Source organism: Cinclus cinclus, chromosome 31 (assembly GCF_963662255.1).
Source record: "Cinclus cinclus chromosome 31, bCinCin1.1, whole genome shotgun sequence".
NCBI lineage: Eukaryota > Metazoa > Chordata > Aves > Passeriformes > Cinclidae > Cinclus > Cinclus cinclus.
The window spans coordinates 2,972,391-2,994,851 of record NC_085076.1 but is presented as its reverse complement, the minus strand read 5'-3'; the positions used below and the strand labels follow the sequence as shown (position 1 = coordinate 2,994,851).

The window sequence follows — 22,461 nt, the reverse complement described above, 5'->3', positions numbered from 1 at the left end:
ACAGGTGGACATACGCAGAGAAGTAATCCAATACAATAGTCTCAATTTATTTGAAATAATTTGGTTTGAAAACTTTTTAATTTAAAATTTACAGCACACATGGGGAGGAAACGTGTTTTGTTACAACTAAAAGTTACCAGAAGAGTGCTGCAGGGCTGTTGTCTTTAATTTAACACTGTCATGGCTTTATTCAAAACACAGTTGCACAAAATCAGTTACTCCAAAGTTTCAGGAAAGAGTTGGAGAAGGAACCAAACCACACTATATACAGACTGCCATACAAAGAGCATTAAAATAGGACAAAACCTCTACAAAATATAAAACCCACCCTGACGTATTTGCATGAAAAGACCACCCACCAAGCAAAAAAGTTTCAAAAGTTATCTGGAGGCTCTGAATTCCTCATTAAAAAACGCTGTTGCTGCATGCCGAGCGGAGGACACGGAACCGGGGATGGTGACACTGGGACAAACAGATTCTTGGGTTGCTGAGGGGCTCAGGTTCCACGCGGCGGCTGACGCACGGCACTGCGGGTGTTTGGGAAGTGGGAAGTCTGGCCTAGGGAAGGGTTGTCACCCCTCGGAGCTCAAGTCTGTCTGGTCTCAGGAGCTAGACTCACTTATCCAAACAAGCCCACTGCCCACATTATTTTAATCCATCAAAATAGACTCTTTTTTTTTTTTTTCCATTTAAAACTAATTTTATCTGCATCAGTAACAGTTAATTAAAACCCTGACATGTAGGTGCTCTAACGTACACACTTATAAATAACAAGTTTCAATCTAAAGACAATAAGCAAAAGGATGGGAAAACATTTTTTCTCTCCGAGCTGAGCACGGAGTGAAGTGCCTTGCCCAGAGCCTTCAGGACATGACAACTGTGCACTGACCCACCCAGGACTCATCACAAACACAGGACTTGGTTGTGGCTGCAGAGGAAGTTTCACCACAGCTTTTCCAGTGTCTTTAGAGAGACTCCTTAAAAAACACAAAGCCCAGGGAGTCAGTTGTTCCCGAGTGTACCGCCACCCGCCAGACTCCGCTTCCAGGCTGGGAACATTCGGCCCCGCTACACAGCTACAGGAGAAACCCAGAATTAAGGCTCTAGCTGGGGGGAAAAACCACACACACAGGGAGTGGGGCTTTGCAGAACTTCAACCCTGCACGATCTAAACTCCACTGAGGAGCTGGAGGTCACACTGAATTAGTGTGTGAAATTCCTAAGGAACATCCACAGGGAACCAGGTGATGAGGGACTGACTTGCTCAGGCCCAGGACCCTCCTCCCACCCACAGGCTCTCCCCAGTTTCTGGCAGCTATTGACAGCCAGGACAGATACAAAAATAAGTCTCTGGAATAAAGCTGTGTGTGTGACATTTGGTTCAGGACCTATGTGAGACAATGTCAGTCAGTGTGATACCACAACTACACTGTTTGAAACCCAGATCATGCCTGAAGGAGGAATGCTGGAAGTCAAAATTTGTTTCCAGCAGGAAAGATGATACACTGGGGCAGATTAGGAATTATAAAGGCTGCTAGAAAAAAAGTTTCTCTGCACGTCCCCCATGCTTGCTCCTGTTGCATCTCTGCAGCCACTCAACATAAATCCCCAAATATTCCCAACAGCTATACACAAACTGAGCATTTTGCCTACAGCCAGATTTAAACAGTTTAAGAGGTGACGTGCAGAGAAGGGCCAAGTTGGGTTCATCCTTCCCTTCAACAGTTCTAGAAAAGCTGGGGGGGTGGAAAACAACACACTTGGAGGAGTTACCCGTTCACTTCTGTATCAGAAATGCATATTTCATCTATTTTATACATTTTATAGCCATGAGTGGTGCAGAATTCCCAAAATGACAATGCAAGAGCAAAGTGAGTGAAGGTTTAACAACGATTTCTAGCAAAAAGGTTTGAAACTACACATTAATTGCTTTGTTAATACCTGCAGTGATAATGGACTTGGGAGAAAATTTATGGACTGCAACCCTTTAAGGATCACAGCTCTTTCAGTTTGCCAAAATACACTCTTGAAGGAATCTAGTGAATACTCCAAATACTGAACATTGGAGCAAGCAGGAAAACAAAAACATCTTCTGAAACCCACTGAGGCTTTACCCTGGAACACCCAAAATAGAGAGGAGACTTCAAAAAAATCACAGGAGTCAACTTTTAAAAAACTGGTACATGGGTGTCATGTAGTGGGGGGTTTCCAGTTGAATCCATGGAAAACTTGGCCTAGAGTTAACTAGATTTAAGAAAGTGGGGAATTCACTGTAGAGCATTTTTCAGTTCAGCTTTTTAAGCTTAGAAACTTTAAAATCCTGAATGAAAGCTCTCAATATTAAACCCACGGGGCATGGGGTTGGATTCAGGGCTAACAATGACCAACACAGCAAGATTGTACGAAATTAAAGAGCTCCAAAGAAAAGTCTGGTGGGGGGAATTTGCCAATGGCTTCAGTGATTATAGGGCTGAAAATTGTTCTCTACAGAAGGTTCCCTATGGGCTATCAGAGTTTACCTGGAATGATAAAAGGGGCAGGAATAGTAAAACCACACTTCTGCTATAAAAAGTTAACATAGGATTTCTGTCAGGACATCTATGGTACATGGACATACAGAGCTGCATAATCACTATTGCGTCTTCCGTAACTGGAGAGTCTGGTCCTGCAAATTAATCCTCCTCTTCCTCGCCTTCATCCTCGGGCTCTCGTTTCCTCTTCTCCCCTCGGACGCCCTCTGCTAAGGAGAGAGGGACACACAGAGCCCATTACGCTTTGCCCACACAGCACTTAGAACCAGGGGATGGGAATGGGGAGCGTGTGGTGCAGACACCTTCCTGAGGGAACGTCCCTTCATGAGCAGCACCAGGATCCTGCACAACATCCCTGCGCCCAAGGGCCGGGCTGGTGAGCTGTGCGCTCTGCTGGCGGCAGCCTGCAGTGCAGTGCTGCCCCATCCAGTCCACGAACTCCCCAGCAGTCATTCCCTGGCCAGTGGCCCATCCTAACTCCAGGGCTGCACTTGTACAAAGTGAAGAATTCACACCAGCTCCTTCAGAAATACTGTTTTTGCAAGTGGAAAATTCAGCTCCCAAACCTGCTCCACCGAGCCCAGCATGTGGAGGAGATGGGAGCTCAGCTGGGAAGAAATTCTGGTATTTGTATTTACAGAGACGTGGGATTTTTAATGAAAAAACTTACTAAAAAATACTCCAGTAAGCCACTTCCTGTAAACAGAACTTTGTCCCTGTAGCAGAATTGCTTGTGGAGAATCCACTTTCCACTGGATAAAGGGAAAGCTCCAGATGCTCCTGGCTGCCAGGCTTTGCCAGCAGAGACTAATGCACTCAAGGGGTTTATTTTCAGTGTATGTAAATAATAACATGCACAGCAGAGCACCACTCCTCTCCACATGGGAGAACAATTTCCAGCTGCACAGGAGATAGAGTCTTTCCTTTCGTAAAACTTGTTTCTTCCTCACTTTTATTTTGGTTTTGTGTTAACGTGCACTTCCCAAACCCACTACGACAATTAGAGAGAGCTGATAGTTTCAGTCATAACCTGAATACTAGAGCACCTACCTTCTTCCTCCTCATCACCTCCTTCAACGTAGTCATCATCATCCTCTTCATCCTGTACAAAAATTGGGAGACATTTTTACAACTGGTGTTTATTGAAGTCTTTCTTCCACAATGATCTCAAGCAGGAATTGAGGAATTCCCCACTTTCCCCACCAGGGCATCAGTTAGCCCCAGAGGCTCATTTCTTTGCTTTTCCCCACTGTTTACTACCTTAAGCCAGCTCAAGGTTATTGACAAATTAACTATGAGAGAGATGCCAGCAGCTCTAGACTGCCTTTGAACACACAGTCACTAAGGGCCTGGAGGAAAAGGTGCACAACAGTATCCTCTTCCCAAGATACTGTGAAAATGAACAAGTTGTAGTGTTGTTTCTTTTTGTCTTGTTCTAAAGCTGATAGGTGAAAAATGTAAACATATCAGCTCCAGAGAATTTGACAAACTCGGGTCTTGTTTTCATATCTCTCTGCTGGAATTTTGTACACAGAGCAGTGTGCTAAGTCAAAATGGGGAAACAGGCCTCTGATACCGGCCCCTGGAATACTGGAATTAAACCCACTCCACATTAACTCCCTGACAGGAAGCAAACTCTTATCAAAGAACCAGCACGGGGTGGCCACAGGGCCCTTCATCCCAAGCAGGGGTGCTGCTGGCACAGCCTCGAACACAAACCCCACACCAGGCACCTTCTCCTGTCGAGACCCTGCAGAGCCAGAGGGGAGGACCTGACCAGGACCCAGGGCCTCAGTGCTGTCCTGTCATTTGTGTGACCAGTTCATAGCTACAAGAACTCTACTCATCACCTTCTGAAAAGTGGTTGTTTTCTGTGCTCTGGCAACTGTACCAGAACTGTTTTCTGTAACCACAGAATCCCACAGGAGCCTCTCTTTGCTCCCTGCATTTGGCAGTTTACAAACTTTACCTGAATTTCTTCTTTCATCAGGTATGAAAGACCAACTTCCTCCTCCTCTTCACCTTCTCCCAAATCTGAAGCTCCATCATCTTCATCATCTTCCTCTTCATATTCTCCTGGAGGCCCAGCTTCATTCTCATCATCATCATCATCTTCATCCCCTTCTAGAGCGAAGGACACGCAAATAGATCAGAAGTTCAGTTCCATTCACTCCTCTCTAAGGATAGCACAATGGGTTGGTTCTAATAGTTGTTTTTTTTTTTCCTGAAGGATTTGGGGATTTTTCTTTTTTTCTAAACACAGGCAACACATGGGAAATGACCATAATTTTAACAAAGTTAAATTTTGTCATGCTTTCTCTTAAGAAAGACTCCCAGCATTTCTTCCTCACAAGCTTCAGGCAAAACTCAATGTCTGAAGCAGATACAAATCCCCTGCCAGCAGAAGGGGCTGACAGCCATAACAGCCCCCTTAAGGACTGCAACCAAGTTGGGACCAAAAGGAACTAGGTGTGCTTTTGGAACTAAAATTTGTAGCGGGGTGCTGAAGCCATTACCAAACCCTGTAAAATTATAATTTTTAATTCAAAATAGTGTGCATGTCCCTTTGGTCTGTATTACCCAATGGCACAAAGGGCTTTACTACTGGCAACAACTTCAAGAATATTTGTGTCTTTGCAGAAGTATCTTTAGTCCAATTCCCTTAAGCCTGGACAGCTTCTGCAGGCCTGGACCCTCTGACAGGAGTTTTTTCTCTGCATCAGTGCATTAATTCCAACCACACTCTGGACTCTGGTCTTCAGGAGCACGAGCAGAATTGCACTCATGTGCTCAGGGACACCCACACTACATGGAGATCTTTATTCCAGCATCCCATTCCTACCCCGGTTTGTTTCAGGGAGTTACCGTCATCGTCATCTTCTGAGTCTGGCGCCTCGTTGTCCTCCTGATCAAACCCATCCAGGTATGTGATCTGCTGGAGCAGCTCAAAGATGCTGTCCCTGTAGTCCTCAAGGTTTGTAATCTCACAGTTGAACAGGTCAAGGCTCTTCAAATTCTTCAGATTTTGCTGAAAATAAATGAGAAATTTTTTCCCCGTGGTGCTCCCAGGTACAGCAGGGTCACAGCCCAAGTATAACAGAAGTTACTTAGTCCTCATCTCTCATTTCTAGTCAGAATTCTTCTCCCTCAAAGTTCTCTCCCCAGGCTGCTGGCAGAGGCCAAACCCCCAGCAAAGGCACTCGTGTGGAATAACTCCCATGCAGCTCCCAAACCCCCAGACTCCCACATGCTCTGGGGGCTGGGTTATGTGCACAAAGCCCAGCTTTGGAAAGAAACCCCAATCATCCAGAAAAACAGGTGAATGGATCACCACTGGCAGCTCCCTCCTCTGCTTCACTGTCCCACTCCTGGCTATATCACACCCGTGCCTGAGTCACTTCACAGTTTAATGAAAACTCATCAGACAAACACACCTTAATGAACAAGCACAGGGGAATCAGCACAACACACCTTGGCCACTTTTTCTTCAAAGACAAAACAAGCCAAACCATCTCTGATTTGGGACATCCCATTCCTGACACATTTTCCAGCAGTGAGGTTACACATGCTGTCCTATAACCATGGCACCAAGTGTATCAAAGCAGACCAGCCATGAGACTGATCAACATTTGTACCAATCCATTGCAAAAATATTAATAGTACTTATTACATCTCCCCAGAGCCCCTCCCACTTCATACTCACAAGAGCTTCCACAGTGCCAAGATCTTTGATTTTGTTGCCACTTAGGTTTAGATATGTGAGATTAGGACATCTCTCTGCAAGGACCTCCAGGCCTCCAGAAATGACATTGTCACTCAACTCCAGCTATTGTACAGAAAAAAAAAAAAGAATTAACAATTAGATTTTCAGCCTCAGATTCAGCTGCATAATTGTTAATTGTTCTCCCTTTAAGAATGTAATCACTTTTGAATACTCACCCAAGGTAACAAGCTCTGGCTGTCAAAAAGTTCCTTTAAGTTGAGAATTACAAATTGCTCCTTAAAGTCTCATGGGTTAGGGCACCTCACTTTTAAGTTAGCAGGACTGGAGTTCACTGCCAGCAATGAGCGACCCAAGGGGCTCCTACCAAGGCACCCTGCTCAGCAAGGCACAGCTGGACCTTCCCAATGCCCACAAGCCAAGCAGTTTCTGCCCCAAGCCCAATTCTGCATAATTAACTGGGGACACCCAAAACAACTCCAGTTCTCGAAAGTACATTTCAGAGGCCCGTGAAGCACCTTCAGCACCACACAAGTGAAACCGCGAGGGCTGAAAGGTACGACCAGGGCTCGCCACCCCGACCCTGCCATCCCAAACGCCGGCAGCCAGGAGATACCCACCTTGCGGAGCTTGCTCAGCGTGGGCAGTTTGGCCAGCGACGTCAGCTCAACATTGGCCATGCTGAGAAACTGGAGCTCCTTAAATGAGTCATTGAGCCCTTCGATTTCCCCGTTGCTGGACCGGCAGTTATCGAGCACCAACTCCGTCACCTGCAAACGGGCCAGCGAGGCGTGCGTGGGTGCCACAGCACCGACACGAGCTCCCGCTCTCACCTGAACCCCCCCACCCCAGGGACCTGGCAGTAGCTGCTGGTTTAGGGCTTCATTTAAAATCGGACTTCTGCCCTGGAATCGCCAACACCCACCTAATTTAAAAATTATGAAGACGTTTCCCATCCTCTAAGCACACATTAAATTCTGTGAAAACTGCCACCTGACCCCAAAACTCCATGGATGGAGTACACTGATACAGCTGGTACAGTTCCCCACAGAACCACTGCAGCCAGGATGCATCAGCTGCCCTGTATGCAGCCAACTGATGACTTCTCCTCAGGCCTCATCATTTTACTATGCATAGCCAAACTCATAAAACTAGTTTCTCTCTGAACCTAAAACCTTCGACTCCAGATCATTTTCCCAGAGAGTCCTGAAGGTTAATTGAGCCCATATAAATAATTTCCTTGTGCACAAGCCACTAGATAATCAATACAGGTCGTGTGCTCGGAGAAGCAGCAACAAGAAGCAGCCAATTAATTTTAAATTATTTTATCTGGAGTGGAACACCCACTCGGTAAAGGACAGGCGCAAGGTGACTCTTCCCTTTCCCCACACACTAACAAAATTCTGGGAGTGTTGCAGACCCCAAGCAACACGAGCCCAGCTTCCTACTATCACTTTATTTTTTCATTAAAAGACCACCACTATCCCATACAGACACCAAATTTTAAGGGCTGGGTGCTGGGGAGAGAGGCAGGATCCCAGCTTCGTGCCCAGCAGCTGCACGCTGGCAGCGCGAGGAGGCCTCTCCGGCTACCTGCCACCAGCAAACACCGTTGGGTGGGTTACATCAACACTTCTGGGCAGATTCCCCCCCCCCCCCCCAAAACCCACGTGCGCCAGGTCAGGGAAAGCGAACGTCCGAGGACTTTACTCTCGGGGCGGGTTTGCGCGGCGGGAAGCGATGCTCGGCCGGGGCCCCGCCGCGCACGTGCGCTCCCGCCTTTCCCGGGGCTCGCGGCTTTTCATTTTTTTTTTTTATTTTATTTTTTTTTTTTTGGGCTCTTTTTAAAAAGTTGGAAGCGCGAGGAGACGCGGGAGGGGTATGGGGACCCCACGGCAAACCCGGAGGAGGGGCGGGCGCGGGAAACAACGTTAATTGTAGTAATTAAAGGCGCCGGGATGAGCGACGGGCCGCGGGCCGGGGCCGCCGCCGTGACCTGTTTACTGCGGCCGGGGGAAGCGGAGGATTAACGTCGGGGAAAGCCGAGGCCGCCGGGGCCCCCCGGGAACTTCGGGGCACCCCAAGAAAGGTGGCGGAGGGGGAATGCGGGGAGGGGAAGGGGGGGGTGCCGCGGGTCCCGGGGCCGCGCCGGAAGCGCCGCCCGCGCCCCGCCGGGCCCTGCGCCACGGCTGACCCAGATTCGGCAGCGGTGCCGCCGGGCCTGCGCGGCCCGAAGCGGCAGCGACGGCCCCACGGGGCGGGGGAGGGGGGGGGGGGGGAAGCGCGCCCCACCGGTCCTGCCGCCCCTCACCTTCTCGGGGGCCCGGTTCCGCAACTCCAGGTTGATGCGCTTCTTCATCTCCATCGCCCCCCCCTCCCGCGGTTCCGCACTGTCAAGGGAGGGTGGCCAAGGGCGGCCGCGAGGGTCGCTGCGGCGGGCGCCGGGAGCGCGCCGGGAGTGGGTCGGGGGTCGCCGGGGCCGCCCCGGCCACGCCGCTCCGCCGCAGCTCTGGCACCGTCAATGGCCGCCCGCACACTGCGCCTCCATGACACGGCGCATGGCGCCCCCCCCGCCACGCCACGCCCCGGGGCGGGGCTTGCCCACGGCGCGACCTCATTGGCGCGCGGGGCGCCCCGCCATTGGCTGAACGCGCTGCCCGTCCGGGCGCGCGGGGGTCGGGGTTTGTGCTCACGCGCGGGGGCCGGAGGGTGCGCGCTCCCTGAGCGGGGGGGCGGGCCCGGGGGCGGGGCCGGGGGTCGCGGTTCTGAAGAGGGGACCGGGCCGGGGGTCGCGGTTCTGAAGGGGGGACCGGGTCGGGGGTCGCGGTTCTGAAGGGGGGACCGGGTCGGGGGTCGCGGTTCTGAGGGGGGACCGGGCCGGGGGTCGCGGTTCTGAAGGGGGACCGGGTCGGGGGTCGCGGTTCTGAGGGGGGACCGGGCCGGGGGTCGCGGTTCTGAAGGGGGGACCGGGCCGGGGGTCGCGGTTCTGAAGGGGGGACCGGGTCGGGGGTCGCGGTTCTGAGGGGGGACCGGGTCGGGGGTCGCGGTTCTGAAGGGGGGACCGGGCTGGGGGTCGCGGTTCTGAAGGGGGACCGGGTCGGGGGTCGCGGTTCTGAAGGGGGGACCGGGTCGGGGGTCGCGGTTCTGAGGGGGACCGGGTCGGGGGTCGCGGTTCTGAGGGGGGACCGGGTCGGGGGCTGCGGTTCTGAGCGGGGCCGTGCGCGGCCGTGCTCCCCTGTGGGGGCCGTGTCCCGCCGCGGGGCCTGGGGAAGGGTCTGCCGGCGGGGCCGCCCCCATCGCTCCTTTCCCCGTCGCTCCGCGTTCCTCGGGACACGCGTGGGTCCCGGGTTGGTTCGCGCGGCTCCACACGCCGAGTTTCGAGCCGGGGGAAGGTTCGCGCTCCCGGTCCCTTGCGGCCGGGACGCCGCGGGGTTTGGCACATGCCCCTCGCTCCCGCGGGGGTCGCACGCCCGGTGTCCCCAGCGGGGGCCCAGGGGCGCTCGTAGCTCTCGCTCGCCGTAGGGTACAGCAGCTTTTACGAATTTGTGTTATTTTTCGTTAATTTGCGCGACGGCAGCGCTGCCAAAGCATCGGGGAGGGGGAGACAGGTTCACACAGCTGGGGAATAGCCCTGCTCCTAAAATCTGAGCCACTCCGGGGGGGATATATGAGGCTCATATGCTATTCTGAGTGGATACGTGGGATTTGTATCCCCCTCAGATTGCATATATGGGATTTATATCCCCCTTGGGGTGGATAGATGGGATTTATATTCCACTCTAATTAGATATATCTAATTTAGATCTCCCCAGGTGGATAGACAGGATTTATATCCCTATGGAAATTCTTTTCCTATTTAAAATTAATAATTAATGAACGTTTCTCTGTTGAAGCTTTTCTCCTGGAAAATGATCCTTGAAAACAGCCTGCGAACCACCAATATCCCTCATGCCCAGGCGGGACAATTCTGGGACAAGCAGTTCCAAATATTTACATGTTGTCTCTTTTAACTTTGCAGATACTAATAGCCAGAGACATTTTGGCAACTTGGTGACAGAATTAAAAAAAAAAAAAAAAAAAAAAAACAGCAACCCAACATGTTTGTTCCAGCTTTGCATAAACTCCATGGAGAGAATATTTCCTGTTCAGGATCAAATGGGGAGAGGTCAGACAAGGAGTTTGTCTTGTCTTTTAGGAAAGGGTTAAAATGGGTTTGGAAAGGCTGGATATTGTGGGTTCAGGAATGGAGGAGAAATGGGAGAGGTAAGGAAAAACAGGTAAAGGATTATTTAGTTTTGTTCTGGATGCATGGGATGCGGATGAAAACAGTTCATGTTCTCCACACTGGAGCTTGAAGGGTTGACCTAAGGTTCATGCTGATGGACAATAGTCCATCAGTGGTGAGCGCAAGGAGTTGGGAATTCACTGAGAGAAGACAAGAACTTGGGAACATAAAAGGCAGGAGAGCAGCCCCAGCCCCCATCCGTAATTGCCTAAATCTGCACAAAGTCACCTTCACAGGTCACTCAACAGGGTGTTTTCAACCCTGGAGCCTGTTCCGTCCTCGCTGCTGGCTCTTGGTGGCTCTTCCCTGATCGTGTTTCTGTGTCCCTCACTGGTGCTTTTGGGCTGAAACCCAAAAATAGCTCCCGTGGGCTGTGGCTGTCCCAGCTCGTCGCTCCCGGACTGTGGGAGTGGTGCTGGAAGCAGTGCAGCAGGATTTGGCTCAGGGATGGTTTGATAAGGAGCTGCTAGAAAATGCCAGTAACCTGGAGAGCCTTCTACTTGCTTCCTGCCGGGAGGTAACTGGGAGAGTTTCTCACAACTGCAGGGAAAATCCTCTTTGTGTTAAAGCTGCTTATCCCAAGAGTTTGTTAGGAGAGCTGGGTGGCTGCTCACAGAGACAGTGGCCATGGAGCCACCACCACCCTCTGAGTGGGGGCAAAAGGGTAAATCTGGGAAAGGAACTTGTGAAAGAGCTGAGAGGATGGTGTCATTTTGGGACTAAAGAGGTTTGCGGTGAATACTCCCAGCTTCGGGAGCAGGGAGGGCGTGTCCAGCTGTCCCTCCATGGTGTGTTTGAGTCAGGACGTCGCTGTCCCAAAATACTGCTCGAAGGTGAGGATTTGGTCAGGAACATTTGTAACTGGAGGATTTGCTCTGGAAGGGAGCAATTCGATTTGTAGTCAGGCCAAGTTACAACAAACTGGTTTATTTTCTGTGTCTGCATTAGAGGGATGGTTTTTAGAAGTAAACTCATAACCTTCATCCACATCTTTTAGTTTCCTTTAATTGCTTTTTACTCTACTCCAGGGTTGCAAATCTCACTGCTGTGTGATCTTGAATAATTTTCCGGGGCGTCCTTGGCTTTTTTCAGTCCAGCTTTATGGCAGCACAGAGCCAGGAGGTGGCACTGCCAGGCAGCGCATCCGGTCTCGCTCCTCCGGCTGCTTCTGAAGCCGTTTCAAGCCTTTTAGCTTCGGTAGGAAACAAAAATCTTTTCCAAGGCTGGGGGCCTGGATAACCTGGGAGTGGTGGGACAGGCCAGGGCTGGCCCTGCTGCTCCGTGGGTGCAGAGGAGATGGGTCGGGACGGGTCGTACCTGCTCCCAGCATCTGGGAGGTGACTGAAGGGAGCCGAGGGCTCTGAGGACTGTGACCACCATGAGTCTCTTTGGGCTTGACTCAACCTCTTTTGTCCTGTAGGGTTACCTGGCTACACCAGTTTTCCATCCCTTCTTCCTGTTAACTCTCCCAAGTAAAAACAACATAGGCACTAAGTGTGGAATTGCACTTTTTCCCCCCAAAAAAGTAATTTAACTCTGAGCTCTTGGCCAAAACCACTAATTTCTTCAAAAGTTTGCTCTCCGTGGAGGGGTTGGGGTGGTGGGAGGCTTTCTGGTCCAGCTTCTCATCACACCCAGATATTGTGGCCGTTTCTGTAAAATAAACGGTGCAAAGAGCAGTTCTGGAAGAAACAAAGTTGGAAGCTCCAGGCTGGGTTGAGAGGCTCGAGAAGATCCTTCTGATAGGACAAGCCCTGCACATACTGTTTATATTTGTTATTCCGGTTCTGGTGGTGGTTACATATTATTTACCACAAGAGACCGTGTGTTGGGGATTTTATTGGCAGAGGTTTTTATTTACAGCGGAATCCAAGGAAACAGGAAAGGACTGAAGCATTGCAGAGCTCTCCGTGCTCGCACCATCCCTCCACCAAACCCTTCAGAAACAAAGTCTCAGCAGTTCTGGAGCAGAGACAATGCCTCGTGGAGAGCAATGTCATTGCCAACACCTGACAGAGTCCTGGTCACCATCCCAGCCGCTGTGGCTGGAACGAGGGGAAAAGGTGAGCAGGTTCCAGAGTGTGGTGGGACGGGGGTCAGTGTGTTCCTGGGATGTTGGAGAGCTCCAGCTGTGGGAAAAGGTTGTCCAGGTGGGATGGAGCTTTGGAGGAACCTGGGCAGGAGGGTGGAACCAGCTGGTCTGTGAGGTTCATCCTAACCCAAACCATTCCAGGGTTTTATGGAACAGGGTATTTGGGTGGATGAGCAGTGGGAGGTGCCTGAGGTGCCTGATTGCAAACACCCATGAAGGTCCCACCAAATGCCAGCAGGTCCTTGGGAAAACGCCCTGGAAAGCCTCTCCCACCCATCAGTATCAGTCAGAGCTGCTGGTGAATTCCCTGGCATCACAGCTCATGCGTGGAAGGGTTTGTTGTCTTTCCATTGTTTTGGAAAGTTGCTGCTTCAGAAAGAATCGTATTTCCCTGGATTAAAGGATACACTCTGAGTGAGTGTTGAAATCCCAGAGTACCTTTGGAGGAGGAGTCTGGGGGTCATAGCAGGAGACCCAGGAAGCTGAGAAGGATGATGAGGGTGAGGTGGCCCTGCAGGGACAATCCAAATGATGCCTGGGAATCCTGGTGAGTGAAGGAAAATAAATCAGTCAGAAAGTCCCATGTTTTATTGTGCTAAAAGCCTGCAGCAGAGCTCCTTTGCTGACAAGCACCCACCTGACTGTCCTCAACATCTCTGGAATCCCCTGGAGCGTTTGTATCTGGTAATCCAGGAATCTTGGTGGTGGCATTCTCTTCTGAAAAAAACTTGTCCCAATCCACCTCTCCAAAGGTGCTTGTCTGGATGTGGAGAAATAGAAATAACCTGGTATGTCACAGCACAGGATTAACTCCTATGCAGAGAGATCCCTCCTTGGGATGGCTTTGATGGTATTTAATTGGGAAAACAAGGAGTTTCCCACTGTTTCTGTGCAAACTGGGAAAAGAAATCCTGACTCAAACCATTCAATGATTGCTGTTCATGGACACTCTACTCAAACTCACTTGTCTTGTTCTGTGGTCGAAAAATAAGCAGTTTTAATCTATTTATTTTTCCTTATGGCAGAGATTTGGGTGAGGAAAACCAGTTTTTTAGGGGAATACCAGGAGAAACCCAACTCACCTCGTATGAATCCAACTCGTACACGTACATGGCAGGGGTTGCCGTGATGTTGTCGTAGTAATAATCTTCTGTGGAATAATAGTAATTACCTGGAATGGAAACAGCTCCAGCTGAGGTGGCACTATGGGGGTTGGGGGTGCATGTCCAGGATGTGTCCCCCATGTCCTGGCTTGTGATCACCCAGCTTTTCCCCCTGAGCAGCCAGCGTAACTCAAATTAACCTGGACAACTCGGATAAATCCCTTCCCAGCCCCGGTTATCCCAACTCGCTCCTGGGGCTTGTGGGAGATGGTAAAAACACTTGAAAAAAGGCATTTCTCACTTAAATGAGCCATGTAGTCGTACAAATCCTGTGTGATCTCCTCCAAGTCATCTTGGAGCTCCGCCTTCCCTGAAAGCAAAGGAACAGCGTGTGGATCGTCGTGCGGAGCCGCGGGTCGAGCCGTGGGCGCAGGGTCATGTGAAGCTCCATTGATTTATTGGTGCTTTGGCCTAGACCTGTGTCCTGTGGGACTGATGGAATTACAACTGACCCATAATTAGATCCCAGCTAAAGGTGTAGGGGTCAGACCAGAGTTGGGGTTTTCCTTCGTTTCTGGGTGTGGCTGTGGCAGAAGTAGGAGATGCAGTGGTGGGGATGGAGCCTGTTGCTGCGCTCCTGCACCCCAGAGCCAGGCTGGATCTCCCCTGGGATGATCATCCAGGATCCAGCTGCTCCAGTGCCTCTGGCTGTGGAGCTGACAAGGACTCAGAAGGGACCCTCATGTCTCCTTAGGGCTGAGCCACTATAAATAAATTCTGACCCGTGTGACATTGTCACAGCTGGAGCGGGTGGCTCATTCCCTATTGCAAACATAAGGTTCTTGATTTTGGGGGGATTTTTTAAAGCAAATTATTTGGAAATATTAATGTTCTAATAGTCACAGCTTCATACACTAAGATACTGATGAGAACAGAAGATACGGAATAATAACATATTTTTATAGTTTGATACTCATTTATAATCATAAATAAGGTAATTAAATATTGTCATTTTAAATTACATCATTAATAGCTGGAATGATGCTGTCAGTCATGCTCAGGGGTCTGCTGTAGCTCCGAGTCCCTCTCCAAACCCTCCCACTTCTTCCTCCCATAACCCTGACTTTCTCAGCACTGGCAAAGCCTGGGGGAGAGGCCCAGGTCCCAAAATTCTCGTTAGGGAATTCTCTGAAAACAGTGACTGAGGCTGAAAATTGCAGGGTGGGACTGGGCTCTGCAGGAGGGACAACACAGCGCAGCCTCACGGCCTGTCCCACACCCATCTCGAGCTTTCGGGGAAATTTGAACTGAAATTGGGACCTGCCCACCCCCCCCCCCCCCCCCCCCCCCCAGCTCCTTCCCACGCTCATCCTTTGACAACGCTCCAGCAGCGCTGAGCTCCGGGGCGCTTTATCCTGTGCACGGAGCTTTCCCAGAATATCACACCAGGAACAACGGGGAACAACATTCCAGCTGGGAATCCCCTGGCCTGATGTTTCGTGTATGGATCCGTTCCTTCGGTGAAGACGAGAAGAGAAAGAGGAACAGGGAGGCTCTTGGCAGGGCAGAGCTGCAGTTGGCAGTTCCCCTCGGCCAGTGGTGCTGCGTATCCCACCTTCCCAGAGATGGGGCAATATCACGCTCATCTCTGAGCAGCTGCTTGGGGTTTTTCTCCCTCAATACCTTGATTCCACTCTTCCCCATCTCAAACTGCCCACTTAACTCTCAGGAAATCCTGTTGGGTTTTTTTTCTCTGTGTCTCCTAATAGCTCCCAGCTGGAATTTGCAAATTATTTGAACACAATGCGGGAAACATTCACTATCCCACTGTTCTCCAAGCACAGGCTTTATGGAACTTTCAGTAATTTACATCGTGTATTCCCGGTGGTTTTTTCTCCAATAAAATCCTCCCAAGGTCTTTCAGTCTCCAGACCCTCCCCCAACTGCCCCGCGGTATCTCAGGAGTGTGGGAATAACCAGAGCAGCGAACTAAAATCAAATTGCCTTTAGAAAACCCTGGAAAACCCGGGGCGGGGGGAGGAGGATTGTATTTACCGGGCAAGGAGTGAAGCACCAGAAGCACCGCGACGCAGAAGTTCATCGTCCTCCGTAGGGTGTCGGCTGCCGGAGCGGCTCCGCTCCTGCTCCGCGGGACTTTTCCCGAGCGGTCCCCGAGGAGGCAGGAAATGACTCGGGGGGCGTCGAGCGGAGCAGGCTCCTCCGCAGCGCGGGAGGGAGCCCGGTGCGTGCCCGGGACTGCAGCGGGGCCGGGCTCAGCGCGCCCCCGGCTCTGCCCGCGCCGCCGCCCCGGCGGTGGAAGAGTTTCCCGTTGCAGAGGCGTTTCGGATGGCTGAATTGCAAATCTTGGGAAGTTTTCCCCGGGGAGGGTTAATGCCGCTGGATGAGTTCTCATGTGGAGGGAAGATGGTTTTGATTATGTTCTAACGGAGCAAAGCAGAGCTATAAATAGCAAATTCTTCTGGGAGAGAAGGCAGAGATGCTGACTGGGAGCCAGAGTCAGTCAGTACGATTTCCCGTAAAATCTTGGGGGCTTTTTTTTGTCTTGGCTTCATTTCCCCTTCCCGTGCCTCAGTTTCTTCATCAGGATGAAGAAACATGAACAGCCATGAATTTGTTTTATTTTATAGTGGGTAAAAACTTCCTGGGGAGAAGGTGATAGTGGAGCTCCTGCGAGGAGCCAGCAGCATCCAGGTGGGAATGGGTACAGACCAGAGGGGGAAGGAAAAGGGGAAGCAAAGGAGACAGAGGTGAATCAGGTGGTATAAAATCAGTATTTTGGTGACTCTTGAACATGGAGATTAGAAAATGAGGAAAGAGCAAGGTGAGTCTTGCATAGTACAGGAAGAGCTCTGTTTTGGGGTGCAGGGCCATGGAATCATGGAAGGGGTTAGGAGTGGCCTCAAAGCTCATCTCATTTCCTGTTGATTTTAAATCAAAGATTTCTGTAGATTTTAAGGTTTCTAATCAATCTTAAACCAAAATCTCCTCAAAGCAGACTTTTTTTTTGTACCAAGAGTGGACCCAAGTGAAGAATTTTTCCACACATCCCAAAGCTGATTCCCAGTCTCCCTGGGGTTCTCTGTGTTTTGCTGAAGGAGCTTCCCCCATCTGTAGGGAGATGTTAGGCAAAGGGTTAAATACCCAGGAATGCCGAGCAGGAAGTGAATCTCTTCAAATCCTCCTCTCCACAAGGTCCTTCTCTCCCTCCTCCACAAAAATAACATCAAAACTCAAAAATCCCAACCCAAGCAGAAATCTGAATTTGTGAAGAATCCCAGCAGGGCTGGAGCCGCTGGCTCAGCCGGGAGGCTCTGGAGGAGCACAGAAGAGTTAAAATATCCTGGGATTAAAGGAATGCGGAAGGAAGGAGCAAGGAAAATCCCTGAGGATGGTTATGGCTTATCAGATGTGTGGATGGGGTTGAATGGACAAACCCTTGGCGAGGGAACTGAGAGTCAGAATTCAATGGGATTTGCTGGCTCGGGGCTGGGAATGACTCTTCAGAACTGGATGTGATGGTGTAAGGCTTTCAAAAATTCGGTAGACTTGGAGAATGCACTACGGGACCTGGAAAAAATGTGCCATTAGGTGGTAAAAGAGGAAAACAGCTGCTCTTCACTGGCTGTGACCAGCTGGAACATCCCAGCAGCATCCTGCATCCCAGGTGCAGATCTCGAATTGTGTTTCTGGATGGAAAAGGAAACCACTCTATTTTTTTTTTTTTGGAGGGGGGGTTGTTTGGGGTTTTTTTACCTTTTTTCTTACTGATTCTTCACATCTGGCAACATGAGCAAACCCATTGCAGCCACAGAAAGGAGGCAGACCAAGGGCATTTCCATCTCCCATCCCAAGTCCTTGTTTCCTATTCCCCAAATTCCTATTTTCCTCTTTCTACTTTTATGTCTTTATTTTTAAAATATTAAAGTTGGGGGGGGGGGTTGCTGAAATGCAACAAAGAAAGAGAACTCGATGCATGAACCAAAATAGAGGGGAAAACGAAGGAAAAGGAGAAAAAAGGAAGGAAGAAGGAAGCTCCTGGTTCTTGCTGTCCTGAGGGGGCTGCATCCCAGGGATGTGCTGGACTTCCAGAGCGTGATGTGTCGGGGGGTTCAGTCCAAGGAGGAAGGTGCAGCTGAAGTCAGCTCAGATGCGTTGTGTCATTTCCCAGCTTTAATAGGCGGAAGCGGATCGAGGGGAAATTTATCCAACGCAGTCGGTAACTCCGGTTCTTCCCTGAACAATGCCTCGTGCCCAGGAGATGGCATTCCCAGGATTCCTGCGGAAGAGGCTGGAGGAGACATTGTTTGGAGTTTTCCTTGCAGGAGACGTGAAGTTGGATGAAAAATCCAAGCCCTCACGGCACCAGTGCCCAGCACTCCCTGCGGCACCATCAGTCCAGAGGGAGGTGGAATGAGCTGCCCTTCCCCTGGGAATCTGGAGGGAGGGGCTTTGGAGCTGTCCAGGCTGTTCTTGCTGGCTGATGGAATTTTTTTAGTCTAAATAAAGTTTTCCTGCTCTTCCCAGCTCCTCTGTAAACAGCAGCAGACTGGGGGGTGGGGGGGAAGAATCAGAATGGGAGATGCGAGGGGCTTGGAATTGAGAAAAAACCGCCTGTTTAAAGAGGAATTTATTGAAGAGAAAGAGAAAGAGAAGAGAAGAGGAGAGAAGAGAAGCTGGGGACAGGTGACCCTCCAGACAGGTGGTTCTGGGCACGGACTGTGTCAGGTGTCCCCCAGTGCATCCCCTTTCCCGAATGTCCCTTTCCCGAGTGTCCCTGTCCCGGGTGTCCCTGTCCCCAGCTCCGGACTGGTCCTACCCCCCCCATGGCGGGGTCCTCCGGGCCGGCAGGGGGCGCTGTGCCAGGGGCCAGTGGCGAGTCTCTGTCCCCAGCCCTTCCTGAGCCCGCGGTACGAGGCCAGCCTGGGCCCCACCTTCACCTTCACCCTCACGCTCTGCGCCGTCCCCTGCGCCTCCGGCACCACTGGCGGATCCTTAAGTGCCTCTCCTGTAAGGGGGGCCCGGGGTGTCACTTTTGGGGGGAGGCAGAGCTGCCGGGGTGGGGGTGGATGAGTGTTGTTTGAGTTTCTGGGGAAGGCCAGATGTCCTGGGAGAAGTCCAGGCCTGGGGAACTCAGGGCAGGAGTCCCCCCACTCCCTCGTCCCTGAGGAGTCCCTACCCCCGGTGCAGCCACTGGTGCTGGGGGTTATGCCCTTGGGGGTGGGGGGGCACCGGGACTGGGATTCTTGCCCTTCTCACCCCTGTTCAGCTCCCAGGGGGGTTGGAGGTGCAGTGGAGGGTAAATTATTTATTTGATTAAGAGTAAAACCCTTTTACAAGAACACAAGACACTGTGGCTGCTGGGGAGAAGGGGAGGGGGAAAGAGGGTTGCTCCCCCCATTGTGCTCTGCTCCAGCCCTGGGGGGGGTCCTGGTTTCTTGGGGGTGACAGGAACCAGCCCCAAAGCCCCTCTAAAGCCCCCGTTCCCTCCCCCCAAAGAGCCACCAGGAGGGGGGAAGGACTTTATTCGCAGTGGGGCTGTGGGTGGGGGGTCTGGGGGGGTCATGGGCCCCTCCCAGCCCAGCCTGTGGTCAGCGGGAGTGTCCAGCATCCACGGGGGAGCGGCGGGAGGAGGCCTTGAACACGACGTCCTGCGCCTGCGCCCGCCTCGCCCTGCTGGGGCAGAAACCAGGGTGAGGGGGGAGTCTGTCCATGGAGCTCAGAGTCCCCCGCAGCGAGGGTCCCTCGGAGGCTGTGGGGGGGTCTCACCGAATCCACTTGGCCCCAAAGTGGACGGCAAGGAAGAGGCCGACGCAGCCGGCGACAGCGCCGAAGATGATGGCGATGACCTCGCCTGTGTGACACCGGTAGGGGGTCAGGGGGGTCCGGGGGTGACTCCCCCAGCCCAGCCTCCCGGCCTGGCCCTACCTGTGGAATATCCCTCTGGCTCTGCAAGGAAATGGCCAGGGTCAAAGCCAGCACCCTGTGCCCACCTGGGGCTCCGGGAGCCATGTGAGGGGTGCAGGGGGCCCTTCCCACCCCTCTCCTCACCCCTGGGGAAGGATGAGAGCACCAGGCGCTGGTTCAGCTCCTGCGGGGCCCGGAAATTGTCCACCAGGAGCTGGGGCTCCTCCAGCTCGGCCTCCTCCGTGGAGTAAAGACTTCCCTGGAGCTGCTCCAGCTGGAAGGGGAAGGTGGGAGCACTGGGGCCGTGTTTGCAAAACCCGGGGTCTTCCCCCAGAGCGGGTCCTACCTGGGCCCGGCTGATGCAGACGGGCTGTGGGAAGAGGGTCCAGAGGACGCTCTGGAAGCAGGGCGGGGTGGTCAGGGACCCGTTGTACCGGTAGTAGCGGTCGAGGTGCACGGGCAGCAGATCCCGGATGCTGAAGGGGGGGATGGCCACCGTCTGCCCTGTGGGGGAGAACAGTTGGGGGGGCTGGGAGGGAGATTTGGGGTTTCCTCCTCCGTGTCCTCACCTGCGTAGCGGATGCTGCTGAGATGCTTCAGGATATTGTCATAGGCGGGGTGGGGATCATCTCCCACCTGGGGGAGCGAGGGGGGTGTCATTGAGGGGCTGGGAAGCGTGAGTGGGCAGGGGGGCGTGGATGTGGGGTCCGTACCTCCAGGAGGACGCCAAGCACGGCCAGCCCGCCCGGGTGCTGCTGCGCCGTGCTGGCGTCGGCGAAACGCTCGGCGTCGAAGTGCACCACGTGCATCTGCGGCACAGCAGGGACCCCCTGAGCCCCCAGCTCCCACCCTGCACCCAGCCCGGCACCTCCCACGGTGCCCAGACCTGCTGCCGCTCTCAGTTACCCCCCTTTTCTTCTTCTGCACCCCATCCCCTCCCTGCACTCATTTCACATCCCTGGACCCATTTCCCTCACCAGGACCCCTTTTCCATTCCCTGCAGCAAATTCCTGCAATGCAAACCCATTTTCCACACGGTTCCCATGCTGTTTCCCACGCTGACAGCCCTTCCCACAACCATTTCCCACACAATTCCCATGCTATTTCCTGACCCCAGACCTGCTCCCCATCTCATTCCTCATACATTTCCCGCCCCCAGACCCATTTTTGGAGTGTTCCCTGGCCCAGTGTCCCCCGGTACCTCGGCGGGGGCGCGGTGCCCATCCAGCAGGTGCTCAGCACCGGCGGCGTGGCCGGGCCGACCCCAGTGGAAGTGGAGCTGTACGGCCGTGAAGGTGTGGGGCAGCCCCCGGAGCCGCAGGGACGGTGGCAGTGCCAGCACGGCTGTGGGACAGGGGGTGAGCGGGGCTGGGACACCGGGAACTCCCCGGTTCTCCCCCCGGCGCTCACCGGTGTGGCCGTTGTTGGCGAGGATCAGCCGGGGGCTCTCGGGGCGCTCGTAGCCCTCGGGCTGCAGCGGCGGCAGCGACAGGTCCGGCTGTGCCCGCGCCGTGCCGATGTCGATGGGTGACTGCGCCTGGCCCCCGCACTCCGGGTGTCCCTCGTGCCAGTGCTGCTGCCCGTGGGGACCTGAGGGGAACCAGAATCCAGGTGGGAACCCCCTCACCATACCCCGGTTGCTGCTTCACCCAGCAGGGCCCCATGACCCAAAACGCCCGCAGTGCCCCCCAAACCAGGACACGGGTGACATTCCCAAAGGCCTTGTTAATCTGCTGGGGACATTTTTTCCAGCCGGGGGAGCGGGGACAAAGCCGAGCTCGCGGGGCCGGGGGGGGCACCCATGGGTCCCCTGGCCCCGGCAGGATGGGGCTTAGTGGGATTTGGCCAAGGCTGGATCCTAATTGGATTTGGCAGCAGGAGCCTTATGTAAAGGAGCACAAAGGGACCATTGGAGCGAGGGGTGCAAGGGGGGGGCAGGAAGGGGAAAATGGGGGGCTGCACCCATTCAGCCCCGCCTGTCTCAGGGGATCCAGGTGGGTGTCCATTTGGGGAGACCCAGGTGTCTAAGGGGGAGCAATGGGGGGGCGGTCACCCACCCATCTCCTTCCCATGTGGGGGACCCAGACGTCCAGGATCAAGGGGGGAGCTGTCACCCTTCCCTGTCATCCACTTCCCTACCGTCTGGGGAGACCCATGTGAACCCCGCAGCTCAGGGGCTGTGGGGGGTGGTTTCGGGGATGGGGATAAATAGGGGCTCCCTGGCTGGGGCTCCACTCACCCTCATACGTCCAGTGGGGACCTGCTGGGAAGAGTAGAGGCATTGGGGTGGGGGGTCAGCTGAGCCCCCCTGGCCCGACATGGGGGCACCTGAGGGTGGCTGGGGCTGCACCCCAGAACGGGATCTGCCAGGGGCATCCCGGGGGGACTCACCAGCGGGCAGGGCAGGGGCCAGGCCCCCCAGAAGCAGCAGCACGCTCAGCATGGCGGGGGGCAAGGAGGGCCGGGCCGGTGGCACCCGGCCCTAAATACGCACCCAGGGGGACAGGCCCCCCCGGGGGGACGGGGAGGGCTGGAGGGGCCATGCCCAGGGTGTCGGGGTGTGGGGAGGGTGAAGATGGGGCTGTGGGCTTGTAGGGTCGGTAGGGCTGCGAGCTCTGGGCTTGTGGGGTGAAGGGTTTGTAGGACTGCGGTTTGTGGGGCTCTGGGGGGCTCTGAGGGTTTGGGGAGCCTGAGGGTGGGTCCTGGGCCTTGTAGAGGGTCGTGGGTTGGGGTCTTGAGGGGATCTGGGGGTCACCCTGGGCCTCGTAGGGAGAGAGCTGGGCCGGGGGTCCAGCCCTGGAAGG

At 53.4% G+C, this 22,461-nt stretch overlaps 2 protein-coding genes across 11 annotated transcripts; both read right to left on the bottom strand.

The window, feature by feature from the left end:
* Positions 1 to 26: 26 nt before the first annotated feature.
* ANP32E (acidic nuclear phosphoprotein 32 family member E) lies at positions 27 to 8,789 on the bottom strand. 10 transcript variants are annotated; one of them, XM_062511442.1, is made up of 8 exons: positions 8,564 to 8,789; positions 6,873 to 7,022; positions 6,235 to 6,357; positions 5,397 to 5,559; positions 5,273 to 5,287; positions 4,501 to 4,643; positions 3,570 to 3,633; positions 27 to 2,740 (listed from the first exon to the last, which is right to left on the bottom strand). In XM_062511442.1, the coding sequence occupies exons 1-8, from the start codon at positions 8,615 to 8,617 to the stop codon at positions 2,673 to 2,675; spliced, it is 780 nt and encodes a 259-aa protein (XP_062367426.1). In that variant the 5' UTR covers positions 8,618 to 8,789; the 3' UTR covers positions 27 to 2,672. The 10 variants fall into 10 exon arrangements, with proteins under 10 accessions (XP_062367426.1, XP_062367427.1, XP_062367425.1 ...); XM_062511443.1 differs by lacking the exon at positions 5,273 to 5,287 and adding an exon at positions 3,467 to 3,480 and having other exon boundaries at positions 3,578 to 3,633; XM_062511441.1 differs by lacking the exon at positions 5,273 to 5,287 and having other exon boundaries at positions 27 to 2,737; positions 3,582 to 3,633; positions 4,492 to 4,655.
* A 10,552-nt stretch (positions 8,790 to 19,341) lies between these two features.
* Positions 19,342 to 22,100, bottom strand: CA14 (carbonic anhydrase 14). The gene is made up of 11 exons (XM_062511584.1): positions 22,049 to 22,100; positions 21,897 to 21,917; positions 21,068 to 21,247; positions 20,859 to 21,001; positions 20,371 to 20,466; positions 20,227 to 20,293; positions 20,004 to 20,161; positions 19,802 to 19,931; positions 19,679 to 19,699; positions 19,520 to 19,604; positions 19,342 to 19,423 (listed from the first exon to the last, which is right to left on the bottom strand). The coding sequence occupies exons 1-11, from the start codon at positions 22,098 to 22,100 to the stop codon at positions 19,342 to 19,344; spliced, it is 1,035 nt and encodes a 344-aa protein (XP_062367568.1).
* Positions 22,101 to 22,461: the final 361 nt, after the last annotated feature.

Coding starts and splice junctions, on each gene's coding strand:
- CA14 (XM_062511584.1), bottom strand. CDS start 22,100: ATGCTGAGCGTGCTGCTGCTTCTGGGGGGCCTGGCCCCTGCCCTGCCC. Junction 20,467..20,858: donor GGCACCGCGCCCCCGCCGAG/GTACCGGGGGAC, acceptor GCTGTGCCGCAG/ATGCACGTGGTGCACTTCGA. Junction 20,162..20,226: donor CAGCAGCATCCGCTACGCAG/GTGAGGACACGG, acceptor TCTCCCCCACAG/GGCAGACGGTGGCCATCCCC.
- ANP32E (XM_062511442.1), bottom strand. CDS start 8,617: ATGGAGATGAAGAAGCGCATCAACCTGGAGTTGCGGAACCGGGCCCCC. Junction 6,358..6,872: donor CGCTGAGCAAGCTCCGCAAG/GTGGGTATCTCC, acceptor TCTGTACAATAG/CTGGAGTTGAGTGACAATGT. Junction 3,634..4,500: donor TGATGAAAGAAGAAATTCAG/GTAAAGTTTGTA, acceptor ATTTTTGTACAG/GATGAAGAGGATGATGATGA.